Source organism: Pieris brassicae, chromosome 5 (assembly GCF_905147105.1).
Source record: "Pieris brassicae chromosome 5, ilPieBrab1.1, whole genome shotgun sequence".
NCBI lineage: Eukaryota > Metazoa > Arthropoda > Insecta > Lepidoptera > Pieridae > Pieris > Pieris brassicae.
Genome location: NC_059669.1, coordinates 17,868,073 through 17,882,497, shown reverse-complemented (window position 1 = coordinate 17,882,497; position 14,425 = coordinate 17,868,073). Strand labels below are relative to the sequence as shown.

The window sequence follows — 14,425 nt, the reverse complement described above, 5'->3', positions numbered from 1 at the left end:
ATTTATACAAAGCTTAGTAAGGATTTTGTAGTATTTATTTTGGTAAATTCTAACCACATACAACTCTAACTTATTTGCCAGACAAGTGTCTGAAAATGTAAATTTTACCATTCCAATCTTTTTAATATTGACGATCATAAGTGTACCAATGAATACATTTCGATTTGTCCCTTTCACCTTTCAGGTCATTGAACTTTTAGTTTCGGGACAACAAATATATAAGCTAAAAAATACCAATAATATGTTATATATTGTAATTAATTAAGTAACGTTAAATCACAGTAACAATAAGCCATGTTTCTGAATTATATCAAAAGGACGATATAATCCACAATGTACCAAAATCATTGATCATCCATGAATATTTTGTGGCAACCAACGGAATATAAAACGCACAGAATGTTCGTTAATTATTTGTTTCTCGTATCGCACGTCATTTGGCTCATTAAATCGAGTACTGCTCGTAGTGAAATGGCACCAATTACTGTAATCATTGAGAAGTTAATAAAAACGCGAGAATTTTGAATTACTTCAACTTTTTCTACGGTTGTGATTGCTGAAGCGGCTTGCGCATATGTATGTTAGTAAAAGTATTGGTAAAGTTCTTGAATATATGATTTTTAGTTTAACGTCTTCCAAGCGAACACTTTTTAAAAACAAATATATTTACTCGATTCCAAAATCTTAAAAAATGAAAATATCATAACGCATTCGTGGTTTTTAGATGAACTTTAGTGTGTGCTTTCAAGCCAATTACCAGGAGTTAAGTTAATTTAATATTTTAAAATTCTCTTCATTTTCGTTTGATCGATATTGACTTAAGATTAATAATAGCAATAAGTCATAGTGCCAAAATGCACACTTACTATAAATCGTTTTTGGCATGTGCAACTCGGCGGCGGGCCAAAGAATGTGACACCGTATAAAATTACCTACATGGCAGGTGTGACACAAAACGAAATCACATATACACAATACAATACATTTCATTTGGTATAATTGTACTGAAGTGATATACAGAAACGAGACTTACATAGTGACTGACTACTTCCGTAATGACATACGGGAGTCAGAGTTCGCGCTAAGTCGTTTCAGAATCATTGCCTGTACTTGGGATAGTCATTTGCCAAAACGTGATTAATGGATCTACCAAAGACATATCTAAATCAAAAACCAATATAATAGCTTTTGTAGTGGGTCGTAATGATTTAAAGCTATAAATAACAATTTTAACATAATCGCGAATGTAAATTACTCACCGTTTCAAGTGATATATGTGGTCAGAGAGGCTAGATGCGTTCAAGATTTTTTTTAATCTTATCTAATATTAGTTAACTTATATCGCTAATTTCTGAGTCTTTATATAAAAAAAAAAACTTACAGCTAGCCAATGATGAGAGAGAGCCGCTAGTGTTGCCATCTCCTTCGTACGCGTAATGTCTGACGTCATCATAGGGAGTGATCTCGGGGTCGCGGTCTAGGACGGATTTCTTGTCGTCTAGGAAACCGGATATATCCGGCGCTGCGCCTACCATACCTGGTTGCAAAAGTTGAGTTAGACAAAAGTTCCTTCACCTTATAAAAAATTTGTATACTGTAAGGCTGATTTATCATTAAGATATAAGTTGTGACTAAGAAAAGTAAGATTATTATAATTTAACAGCTTAACTAAAACTTTGATCTGATTGATCGCCTGCTTGCCTATTATAAAAAATAAATGATCACCTAATAGAAATAGAAATCTGAGGCCCAGTCTTAAAAGGTTGTAGCGCCAGTTTCTTATATTTTAAAGAACCATACTGGTGAAGTTCTTTAGTTCTTTCACAAAGCTTCTCTCAGACCTACAAAAAACTTACCAGGCGCCTGTAAAAAGGCCACGTCGGTATCTGGAGGTGGACCATCATACATCTGCCGAAGCACATGCAGGTCATATCCTGCGTCGCCTTCACCACCACCTTCATCCTCATATGCTATTATGTTCTCTCTAATATCATCTAATTCTTTTTCGGCCCACGCATCAGCTCGACGTCTGTGCACTACCACCGCCAGGAGAAGAACTAAGAAAAAAAAGACTATTATTTCAGTGCAATGTTACTGTCATTTGTACGATTTAAATAGTGTATTATGAAAACAAAGGTTTCTCGATTATTACTTAATAATGAATAAGTACATAAATCTTGACTGATGATAAACAGTCCGTGTTTCCGCAGGCAGACAAAAAATTATAAATTTCAATCATAATAATTGGAATAATTTATAAAATATTCTCTCAATACTTGTGTACTCACTGACTAATATCGCTATGCACACAAGTATAGCAACGAGAAAATTGGTGTCGATGCCAAACGTAACAGCAGTGAATACGCTCTTCTGGCATCCAGGGTCTGCATTCACCTCTACCGATGGTCTACCCAGGTTGTACATCTGTGAAAAAAATTGGTCAATAACTAAATATCGATATTCATTAGCTTCTGCTACTTTTGTTTTTACGCATAAAATCATTTCATAGGATTTAAACTACAATTTACCTACTTCTTTATTTTATTAAATATACTATCGTGCTTGCTGTTCACACACATCCGCATCAAGACAATTTTATATTTATAATTTATTAGTCAGCGTTTAGTTTTTGGTTTCTTTATTTAAAATATAATCAAAGTTTAAAAGACTTACTGCTATACTTTCTTTAATGTGTAGTTTCTTTTCAGCTGACTGATCATATAGGTAAATCATAATTCTGTCATTACAGATAATTTAATGGACCGTGAAACGTAATTCCTAAGTTTAGAAACTTATTAGAAAACCTTTTATTAATTTAAAAGTTTTGTTCGCCAACTCCAGTTTCGGATGAATAGAAAACAATCTTTTAGTGAAAACTATTTGCAAAGTGCTTTAGGGAAATCCACCGAGATAGGTTACTTTTAAATAATCTATAAAAGCTGTCCCAATATATTACACTATATTACTACTGTAGCTCTTAGTCGTTTTATTTAACAAGAGGGGTCGATCGTATAGTTTGGACTACACAAGATTTAACAGCGAATATAATTAACACGCTGGTATTGATAAAAACGGTATCATTTAGGTTTTATGAATCGCATTATCATATATTATGCATTTTTCTCTTTTGTTTTAATAGTTCGTGGAGATGGTGGCCCTTGCTAGTACGCTGATGTCGGAACTGGGGCGGGAGTATAGGCCGTATAGGGTCGACTCGCCTTAGTAGATTAGTTTTGCTTAACTTAATTTTATAGTATAAGTCGTTTTACAATTTTAAAGAGTTACATGTTTTAAAACAGATCAGCCATTTTTTATTGCTAACTGTAATTATCACTTATATCTTATACAGTTCAATGACTACTTAGATAATTAATAATTGACATTTTTTAAACAAAAGTTCATTTAGTTAACTTAAAGATGTGAATAAAACATAAATAAGACAGCAAGAGGAGAATGGATACATAGAGAAAAAATAAAATAAATACAATAATTTTATGTTGTTAAAAACACTTACAAAATCGTTGTACGTAAAATTACTGATGCAGCCCATAAAGTGTTGGTTCGTTGGTACGTGCTGCCAGCCGAACGAGCGAGCAAGGTCTTGCAGGTCGATACTAGCGCCACCTAGCTGCAGTGGACCATTCACTGTGAACAATTGTTAAATATTAAAACTTAGGCTATGCTATCCTACAAAATCTCATTATCTTCAATCATATATGGGAAGTAAATTTTAATGGCATAAATTTAATGTCATTATTCATATGTTACGTCATGTATACGTTGAAATTATTGGCATAGTGGACAAACGTACGATTTTCTCAACTCTACATTCGTTTTTGAACGCTCATTAAGTTTTATACAAATATTTTTTTATTGTTCTTTTACATTTTTTAAATAACGTTTCTTTATCAGCTTAAACTTAATTCAAATAATTGATATAATATTTCTAAACCTGTTTCATGCTGAAACCTACTTTATTAAAAAGCCTACTTACCATTCAAAATTTGCCTAGGCGCAATTGGTGCCGCCAAACTCATACACGTTGATAATTTGCATCTATCCACAAACATTTCAATTGAGCTCTTCATGAGAACTATTTCTATTAAATGCGGCTTGCCATCTGCCACGTGCACCACGCTGTTGTTTAGTTTGGTAGTACCGGAACCGTAATCGACAAGTAAGATTGGATATCCGTCGACAAGCTCCAACGACATGAAGTCTGAAACAAAAATACATTGTTATAATTATACATTTATTATACAGGGTAGAAGGTTTCTTGCTAGATGCTTGGTTCTTCCTTCCGATGTTATCCTAACAATAACAGCGGAAGGTTACCTGCAGGTCTAGACGCGAAAACTACGTTAAGTCAGGTTGATTAAAAGGAAAAATTATGCGGACGCAAATATTTGAGAGCAATACATAATATATTTCTGTATACCACTCATATGTAATTGGTAAATACATATTTATATGAAGGTGCTTATTCATTTCGCTTAAAGGTTAGTGTTATGTGTTATATAATGAATACATTTAGACCTGGTGCAATATATCAGTGACAAAGTATTCAACGTAATTTGATATTGCAAATAATAGTGCTCAAAGATACAGAAATATATATTAGAATAACAAATGTTATGGTAAATTTTACAAATTTATACGAACTGGGTTTCAACTACGAATACTATCTTGCGTGGCTCACTCTACAGGAGCCTTATTTTGCATTTTACTTGCAACGTTTTGTTTGTATCATTTTAAAATATCAAACTAAAATATATATTTTAAATAAAATTTTACACAAGCGTGAAGAATACTGAATCATGATTTGTAAGTCCAAGTTCCTCACACATATTTTAATGTAAAATAACATTTTTTGACAATCAAGTAAATTTAAAAATATTAAGCACTCAATAAACAAGATTTCATAACACAAAATTATAATAATGGCCATCGGATGTATAGAATATATTAAGTCTTAATTCTATTTCGTATAAAATAAAATGACACAAATAAAAGTAGAATATATAGTAAAAACCTTTATCTTCATAACAGCATGTTTAAACAAAGGCTTACAAGGTGTTATAAAGCTAATGTTGTTCCAATTAGGTCCAGTTTATAATGCTACAAGTGCTATTAATAACCGCAGCGATTATGTGTGAAGCTTTAGCTGCTGTATTTGGCTCAAATTCAAGCTAAAATTCTGCTTATTGCACTTTAAGTAGTATGGGATGGAAAAGAAAATTACTACACTCATGATTACATAATACATTCATGATAATAAATATTGTGTAAATTTTGTTAAATCCTTTAAAACGTTTGTAGATGCTAGTACTGCATTTGGATTGTAAAATAAAGAAAGTTTCTATCAATTTGTATTGGATTATGGATATTCGAAAGGAAACAATAAACGTAGTTAATCCTCTTGATTTTGATTGGTCAAATGGAAAGGTCGAATCTCCGTGATTGGCCTAGATAAATGCTATTGACTAATGACGCGCACTGTCATTTCACTCTTCGCTAAACATTCCCACGCACGTTAGTAAAGTAACAAGTAGTTAAAAATATTAATTGATCCAGCTAAGGCTACTGAGACAGTAACAAAGAGATGTGTTGTCCTTAACGCATATCTTTATAAAATCTTCATCGGCTTAAACATTTAAGTCTTAATGGAAATTAAGATAATTAGAGCGCGAACAAAGTTCGTCGTATAATTAAATTTCGATACGTCAAGTGGGGTTAAGACAACGTTTCACGGCACGAAACATCAATTGTTTGCCAGTGTTATCTTTCGACGAATATTAATTACAAACAAACAAACTCCACCGCCTTAACCAACAAATAATGAAGTAATAATTATGAAGGTGTTTCTATCGGTATTAAAGGGGTCAATGTAAACAATATAACAGCTTGGAATTATTAGGGAGTCCCAAAGCGGTCGATAACCCTCTGGGTAGAAATTGGTTTCCCAGTAGACAAACGAACTGATTTTTAAGATGTCTGTTATTAAGTTGTATTACGTAACATGTTCTAGACTAAAAAATTTGTAAGAAGTATGATTGTCGTTTATAAGTCTATAAGTTTGTAAAAGATAAACTAATTTCATGATTTAAATCATTGTGTTAATTTACAACTGTAATGTTTTATACAACTTGTTTATGGCAATAAAATATTATTATAATTTTTCGATATTTACAAAAGTATCCTCTTTCGTATTTTTTTATGAAAATTATGTCGTTATAAAGATACAGTTTTGTTACACTGTGCATCAATGGATTTTCTTTCTATGTGCGCATTTAACATTCGCTCGAACGGGGAAGGAAAACATCGCGAGGAAACCGGCTCGCCTTAGACCCAAAAAGTCGACGGTGCGCGTCAGGCACCGAAGGCTGATCACCTACTTGCCTATTCGATTAAAAAATGATCACGAAACAGATACAGAAATCTGAGACCTAGATCTAAAAAGGTTGTAGCGCCATTGTTTTTTTTTGAAACAAAAGTATACTTAAAATTTCGTATGTCTGGGATTTTTTAATGTTTTTTTCTTACATATACTTCTTCTCCTGACAATAACAAACACAACAAAAAATAATTAGCGAAATCGATCCATCCGTTCAGGCGTGATTCCCGTGACCAAATAGTCACATTGTAATAAATAAATATTTAAATTGTCTTTATTTACAAAGCTTGATTGTACCTGTGGTCTTGCCATGTATACCAAGCTTCTGGTGTCGGCAAAGTACAACAGTTTTAAAGTTCGAGCTAAACCGGGTTTTTTAATGTGATGCTTAAATAGAATTATAAATTATATATTTACTTATATTATTCAATCATCCCACGTACTACGGCGCTTTATAAGAGAAACGCATCACAATTACGTAGTTATATATAATAACAACCTTCTATTCAAAGCACTAACGAAAATAGTATATTTTAAGCGATAAATCTTAGCGAAAATGTCAAAGAGGGAAAACTGGAGCCTTAAAGAGGCGTTAAATTATTTATGCTCAAGAATAGGAGATTAGGTCAGCAACCTTACCCTTTGAATTTACTACTTAGCTTTATATTAAGTTCAGAACTGGAGCTTTCTTAAAGCTTTTGGTTTAAATTTATGTAGGGATTTAAAAATCGAATTGAAATGTGACTTTGTTATTGGTATACGATTGCAATCAAAGATATACTACATTATTTGGCAGATGACAGAAGGAGACAGATAAAAACATTTATTTATTGGATGACATTTTATGCGTGCTTTTAAGCCAATTCGACCGCCTTGGCCTCACAGTTCTGAGTTAAATATACGGCATAGCAATAATTTGGGTTGGTTAACCTGACTGCGTAAAATGATCAATAGCCCATATGAAGGAATATAACATAATTTAGTCCATATCGTGTAAATCGAAATTGTTCCTAATATATCACGACTTGCGTCTATTTAAAGAATTAATAGACAATACGCTCGTAGTAACTATTGATAATATTTATAAGGTTCTATCACGCGAATGCTCATAAATCATAACACGCGACTGTCAGTCGTTACGAAATCATTAAAAAATCATTATCCACTGGCGTAGCCGTAAGAAAGTGTAGCTTAATAGGTTTTTGTAGTATGTTGTAAGTTCCATACTTGCAATATTGATTCTATACTAAAAATATATTTCAAATCTACACTTTTATAATATCCACCAATTCTTAAAAGGCCGGCAAAGCACTCGCGAGGCCTCTGGCATTAAAAGTATCCATGGACGGTATCACTTAAGGTTAAGTGAGCCTCTTGCCCGTTTGCCCCTGTTCTATAAAAAAAATGTCGAACATAACTTATTATTTATGTATTTACTGGTGATCTAACAGCTAACATAAATTATATACAACGATGGAAAACATACAATATTATAAATAAAGCCGGAGTACAATATATACAAAAAGGGTTACATTGTATTAATGATGTATGTGGGGTGTCCTTTAAGCGTATTCCATGATAGCTTAAACAAGTCAAGGTTTAAATAGTGATCGTTGTATGTCCGGACTGCGCGATACAAAAGCTGGTGTTGATGTGAGGAATGGGTAACAAAGCATGATTACTAGCCTGGCAGGCAGACATGAAAGTGCAATTTTTCGAGAAAATGAATATAGCTTGAACGCGAACGTGTAATGGTTCAAATTGAAAGAATATTTTTTTGTTTGACATTCATGTATTCTAATTTATTTATCTTCACAGTACTACCGAGGAGTAGATAGTGATGGAATATAAATTAATTGTCTGCCTATATATACAAATTGTCATATGTATTTGTATTTTATGAGTAATTTTATTGCAGAGCTAATAATTACATAGTTGATATATCGACTGAATTTTCATGGACGTAAGATTGATTTTGGCGTTATTCTGGAATTTCATGTTCAATTGTATTTTTCTTCCTTTATAAACATTGATAGAGAAAAGAATAAAACCGAAATGTTATTGCTTCAGACATCTTATTCAAGTAGTAAAAATAAAATAACATTTACTAAATTCGCTTTCGTTTACGTGACAAAAGTTTTTATTACACGAGTAAAACCATTTCTGGATGCTAAAATTGTAGATGACAGGGATATTGAGATTGATCTTTGTGGTATCATGTATTAATTTAGGTATAAATAAATATGACGTGATGTCCATAAAAGCTCTGCAAATTTAATTCCTGATTTAAAAGTGTCAGAACACTTTAGTAGAGTAACGTGACCCGTACAATGATTAAATTTTTTTAAAATATAAAACAGTAAAACAATATAGCTTAATGTATACAGAAAACATTTAAAACTGGATTTAAATTAACAACCAGTCTAGAAAAAACGATATGCATTAGCTGGTGGAAAAATCGATAAAAGCTTTATTTGCAGTTGCAATCGACATAAATTAGATCAAACCGATCAAGTTAAGTAGCCTCACTTCACAAGATTGCCAATTTGGCACCGCCTAAAGAATATTTGCTTTAACGGAGAGCTTGCCAAGTGTCAGTATTGTTTTTTCTACACGCCTTATTGCAAAAATTGTATAGGTATTGGGAACTGTCAAATTAAATCTGAAGTTTTGCAATTAAAGCAAGCGCGTTGCCGGCCTGTTAAGAATTGGTACACTCTTTTCTTGACCCTAAGTCGAATTGGTTCGGAAATACTTCAGTGAGCAGCTGGATCCATGGTGGTGGTGCGCGGCAGAAATTGCCTTATGAAACCCTCAGTTGTGAAACAAAGACGTCAAGGTGATACGGATGGTATATTGTAATGTGTCTTGACATCCGATATTCAGCTGCAGCTATTTGTCCGAAAAACTCCTCTGAACACCCTTCATGGTAAATGCGGTAGAAGATGCAGAGAGATCCCACATCTCTACGCAACTCCAAGGAATCCGTCCGGAAAGTGACTGATCGTCGACTATTCAAATCGCTATTCGTTTAATACGGTCAAACGGAAGGAGCTGGTACTGGGTAGTCACCCAAAGGTGAGAACAGTACTCTGTGAGGGGCCTTTGCGCTGTATAGAGTTGCAAGCGGTGGCCCTGAGTGAACTACCATCTCGCTCTTGCTCGCTCGCTCTCGTAAGAAGCTTGCTGAGCACAGGCTACTTACAGGCTAACTTTTATTCCAAATGACCGCGAAACTAAACGTCATTCGATATGTCAACGTCCAGCTGACCCTGTCCCGATGTACGGCATTAGCTCGTAAAATGTGTGTAAAACTGTTGCTTTGCGTATTAAAACTATATATCTAGAACAATATTCAAAGTGATGCGTTCAGTTATCCCAAATCTCATACCTTCGAAGGAAAACTGGTAAGTACACAAACGGAAATGTCTGATTTTTAAACCCTAGATAATGTATTGAGTTGAGGCTTGGGATCAAAATTAAGACGGCATTACACACTGAACGTACATTTCTTATTTTTTCCTATGCCTATTTCCACCCAGACACACAAGACAAGCAAATTAAACTTCGTAAATATGTAAATAATTTGATATTCACTTGTATTAGTGAGAAAACTGGAAAAGACAAAACCATTTGAATAAATGTATTTGTGTACGTTATTCTTAATTGGTAAACAGTGGTAAGTAAAAAAAAAATTGAACACAAGAAAAAAGTGTCTTTCATTAGAGGCTGTAAGTAGTGTTATTAGTCACTTTCTTATGTTAAATGTACTTATTAGTAAATAAGGTTACTCTAAAATTACTCATTAGAGTGAAGTTAGGCTAGATCGTAATTTTCCATGATGTCTTAGTAAAGTCATATAATAGAAGATAAGATTCCTTTCCTTCCTTTATCCATTTCAATCGTCTTTAATCTTAATTCCAAGAATATTTCAAAATAGCTCTCGCTTAATCCCACTAAGATAAAAGAAACTTCACGAAAACAATAACAATCATAAATCCGTATTGCACTAAACTTTATAATATGTTTTCATTTTACGATATTTATAGCAACATTTGTTGAAACAGATTCCAAATAAAACTAGTTAACCGTTTAAACTGCTTTATCGGTAACGGAAATCGGATAGCTGCGGATATTACTAGAGTTTATATCTTTTATTTGTGTTAAGATTACTATATTTTTTTTATAGAACAAGGGTTAAACGGGCAGGAGGATCACCTGATGTATCGTGATACCCGCCGCCCATGGATACTGGATACAATGCCAGAGGGCTTGCCAGTTCGTTGCCGGCCTTTTGATACTCTTTTCTTGTATTGTATTTCTTACCCTTAGTCGATATTTAATTTAAGATTGTTATTTTGAGAGATTTGAAAATGTTTTTTTAAGGGAAGCAATAACGTTATGATTGTTATTGTTTTCAGTCAAGAATTCTATTATGATAACACAGTTGTTTGGATATATACTATATCTATATACTCCCCTTAAAATGCAAATTGGTATTGGAAAAATAGACCAATGAGATCGGACCTTATACTACAGCTATGAACCACAAATTTGTGAAGGCATTGAACTATATAACAGCCAAGTGACGGTTTTCTATTTTTCCCCTTCCCGACAAAAAAGGCTCGTAGGAGGCCTCGACACACACTAACGGATATGGACGATCCAATTACCGTAGCTAACAAAAAATTAAAGCGAACAATAATAGCCAAACACAGAATAGGGTAAATAACTGTCGTCCCCGGGGAATGCGAGGACCTTTACTTCGCACTTCGCTCACTACAGTGAGCTTCCGTCCTGCCTTTCAGGCGATTGACCACCCTGCGACGGCCTAAGCCGAGGTTCGAGTCTCACAGGAGACGCCCTTGCGTTAGCCACGGGATAAAACGCCATTCTGGCCGAACTACGTAGCCCGAGCTGAGCTGTAAAGGCCCTTAAGGCCAACAGCGAGATTCCATTAAAAAAAAATCTATTTTTAAAAAGACAAAAAAACTGTCGTAGTTAAAATTTTTCTTCGTTTTTACTCTTTTCAAGATCATAATTAACCACGTCCAGCCATTCTCAAGTTTGAGCGAGAAAAACAACACAGTGCAACGCTTATCGCAAAGCAATAGCTTCCTAGAAAGATTAAAAGTATGTTTTAGTTAATTAATAATTTACCTTGTACATCTAAAAGAAGGTTACGTCTCAGCGGTCCCAGGTAGAAGATCAAACTGTTACTCGAGTGTGACGTTACAGTCAAGGTCACGTGGCCTTCGTGACACGCAGGTGGTGATGGGTACATTGCCCAACCGTTGCCGTGGAAGGCAATAGATGTTTGCTCACAATGCGGACCATTCCATCCTTCGGGGCATTCGCATTTGTCAGCGAATGGTGTACCTGTGTATGATAAGTTGTAAAAATATATTTTATAACATAATTGTTTATGGCACTGGCAGCCAAGTGCTAAATGTGGCACTGCCGTCACTATTCTAGACGGTTCGTTGTTGGCCATTTAATCATATACTTTTTTCTACAGTTAAAGCCGTCGTATTTATTAAAATGTTAGTCATTATGATATCGTACATTTTAAGATTATAAATGTTTTTGTGAGAAATTTGAGCGTGCATTACCATCATTTTAATAAAAAAAAAACATAAGACAATATATTTTAATTAATAAAGTGTAATTTACTCAACGGGTTTTCATATTCAGAAATAATTATAGGCTGCATTACATTTTAGCTTTACTAGCGGTATACTTATAGGTCCCAAGGTGGTTATTCGTAACGTAAATTACACCCATGACGGAAACGGAGTTGTCATATAGAAAACAAAATCAAATATACGAGAAAAATCAAATACAAATCAACCAATACTCCTGATAACAATTAAATAAATAAATTATAGATAAATAAATAAATTACCCGCTTAGTCATATAATTACGGCAGAATTGGCAAAACTATAATTCCATCGGCCTGCCTCATGCACATACAGGACGTGTTACAAGGGTTCATCCCGCGGGCTCATACCGTACTCTTACCTCCATTCAAGCAAACGAGTGGCTCTTCAACGTCACAAGTACACTCTGACTCCACTCTTGCTGATACTCCTACAAAGCTCGTGGTGTTGGTGTAAACAGAAAGCGGCACGTTATTCTTGGTCAAGACATTGCGACACGCGTCTTCACATTGCTCTTTCTCAATCAGACATTCATCTATCTTCACCATGTAGATCTTTGCTTGAAGCTCTTCTTCCAGCTGTAAAAGATATTGTATTGTAAACTACACTTGACAAACCAGAAAGACCACGCACGCTGAAAAGCACGCGAAACGTCGGAAAAGGTTTAATATTTAGAATTATGTAAATAATTATAAGTTTTTAATAATAATACATAGCTTTAATCCGTTCAAAAAGTGTTTTTCTTAAACCAGAAAGAGTTCTCAAAATATCAAAGGTTAAATGGTCTTTGAACTATTACAGTAGTACCTGAGCGTTGAAACCGGAAATAAAAAATCTTATTTTCCTTCCCAGACATTTAATTTTAAATAAACATGTTCTTTGTTTTAGCGATTAAATGACATCTAAGCAATTAATTGAAACTTAGGTTTTTATCTTGAAAAAATAAAGTAATGAGTTAAAACTACTTTAAATGAAACGTAGTTTGAAAAATATGATTTAAATGTATATTTTAAGTCATAAATATTTCCGTGAAATTATTTCACAGAAAATTTCACCAAAATAACAAGTTCACATCTCAGATTAAATGTTTATCAAGAATATTTTAAAATGCTTTAAGAATGTTTGAAACCATGACTAAAAAAATTTATTTACAGCAAAAACATTACGATCACATACGTTTTTCGTAAATAAATAAATGCAAATACGACATTTTAATACAAAAAATAAGAAATTGAAACTTATTCAAGGAATGTAAAGAATTTTATGTCAGTGCATTTAGTATGGAATCACAGTTTTGGAAAATTCTCATTAATTCAATAAAATTGAGCTTTATCAACATGTTGCAGTATTGTTATTAAATTGATATCGTAAACAGCTAAGCACGTACTCTGTACCCATTGATATAAAATGCGGAACGAAAACGAGGACTACGTAATCTACTTACACTATAAACCCTTTTCAGAACACCATTGTGGTGATATTTTAACAATAAACAGCCGTATTTTCCTAACAAAAATCACGACAAGGCGCTTCGATTCTCGTTATGTCACTAACGAGGTCATTACAAATGTTACGTAGCTTTAAGAGAAAAATATTTTTCTCCTAGAAAGCATTCCCTAGTGCAAACTTTAAACAACATTACGTGAGAACGTAATTAGAGTTTAATATTACCGACAGATGAGCATTTTTATATTGTTACTTTAATTAAATTATGCGTTTGAACTAACTGCACTAATTCGAATAAAATAAGCATGACTTGAGATTCTTTAACTGATGTGTACAAGTTGCTATCAACTCAGTCGTATTAAATACGACATTAGTGAAGCGTTTACGAAAAAGACCCTTAGTTTGGTTTTTACGAGAATTATTGCAGAATAATAAAGCAGTTCTATTTATTTGAAATACGACGAAAAGTAATGGAACACGTTCGATTGGTGTGTGATCGGAAACACTAATGTTTTAGGTAATGGTAATAAAATAGAAAACTTAAATAATTTAAGTTTTCCTAGTGATAGTGTAGGCCTAGCGTGCAACACTCATCCCTGAGGTTATAGGTTCGAACCTGGCTGTGCACCTATTTGACTTTCTGTATATATGCGAATGTAACAGTCGCTCCTAAGTCAAACATCGGAAACCGGCATGCTTTAGCCATACAATTTGACGGCGTGTGTCAGACACAGAAGAGTGATCACCTACGCCTATTATAAAAAATAAAAATCACAAATACAGAAATCTAAGGCTCAGAACGTAAAAGGTTGTCCCGTCACCCGTATTTTCTTTAAACTGTGAAGACAATGGGCGACCTTATCTACATTACATGTCGTCTAAATTGAGTAAAACAACGTTATAAACAAAGTCTCCCCGTTTACA

General features: G+C 33.8%; 1 protein-coding gene across 1 annotated transcript in view; it reads right to left on the bottom strand.

Moving 5' to 3' along the window:
- Positions 1-14,425, bottom strand: part of LOC123710492 (DE-cadherin) — a 175,287-nt gene that overhangs the window by 3,852 nt on the left and 157,010 nt on the right. Inside the window, exons 17-23 of the mRNA XM_045662462.1 lie at positions 12,417-12,633; positions 11,555-11,773; positions 3,995-4,219; positions 3,515-3,645; positions 2,289-2,424; positions 1,857-2,057; positions 1,382-1,537 (exon numbers count right to left, since the gene is read on the bottom strand). Coding sequence (XP_045518418.1) covers positions 1,382-1,537; positions 1,857-2,057; positions 2,289-2,424; positions 3,515-3,645; positions 3,995-4,219; positions 11,555-11,773; positions 12,417-12,633 — 1,285 coding nt within the window. The remainder of the gene's footprint in view (positions 1-1,381; positions 1,538-1,856; positions 2,058-2,288; positions 2,425-3,514; positions 3,646-3,994; positions 4,220-11,554; positions 11,774-12,416; positions 12,634-14,425) is intronic.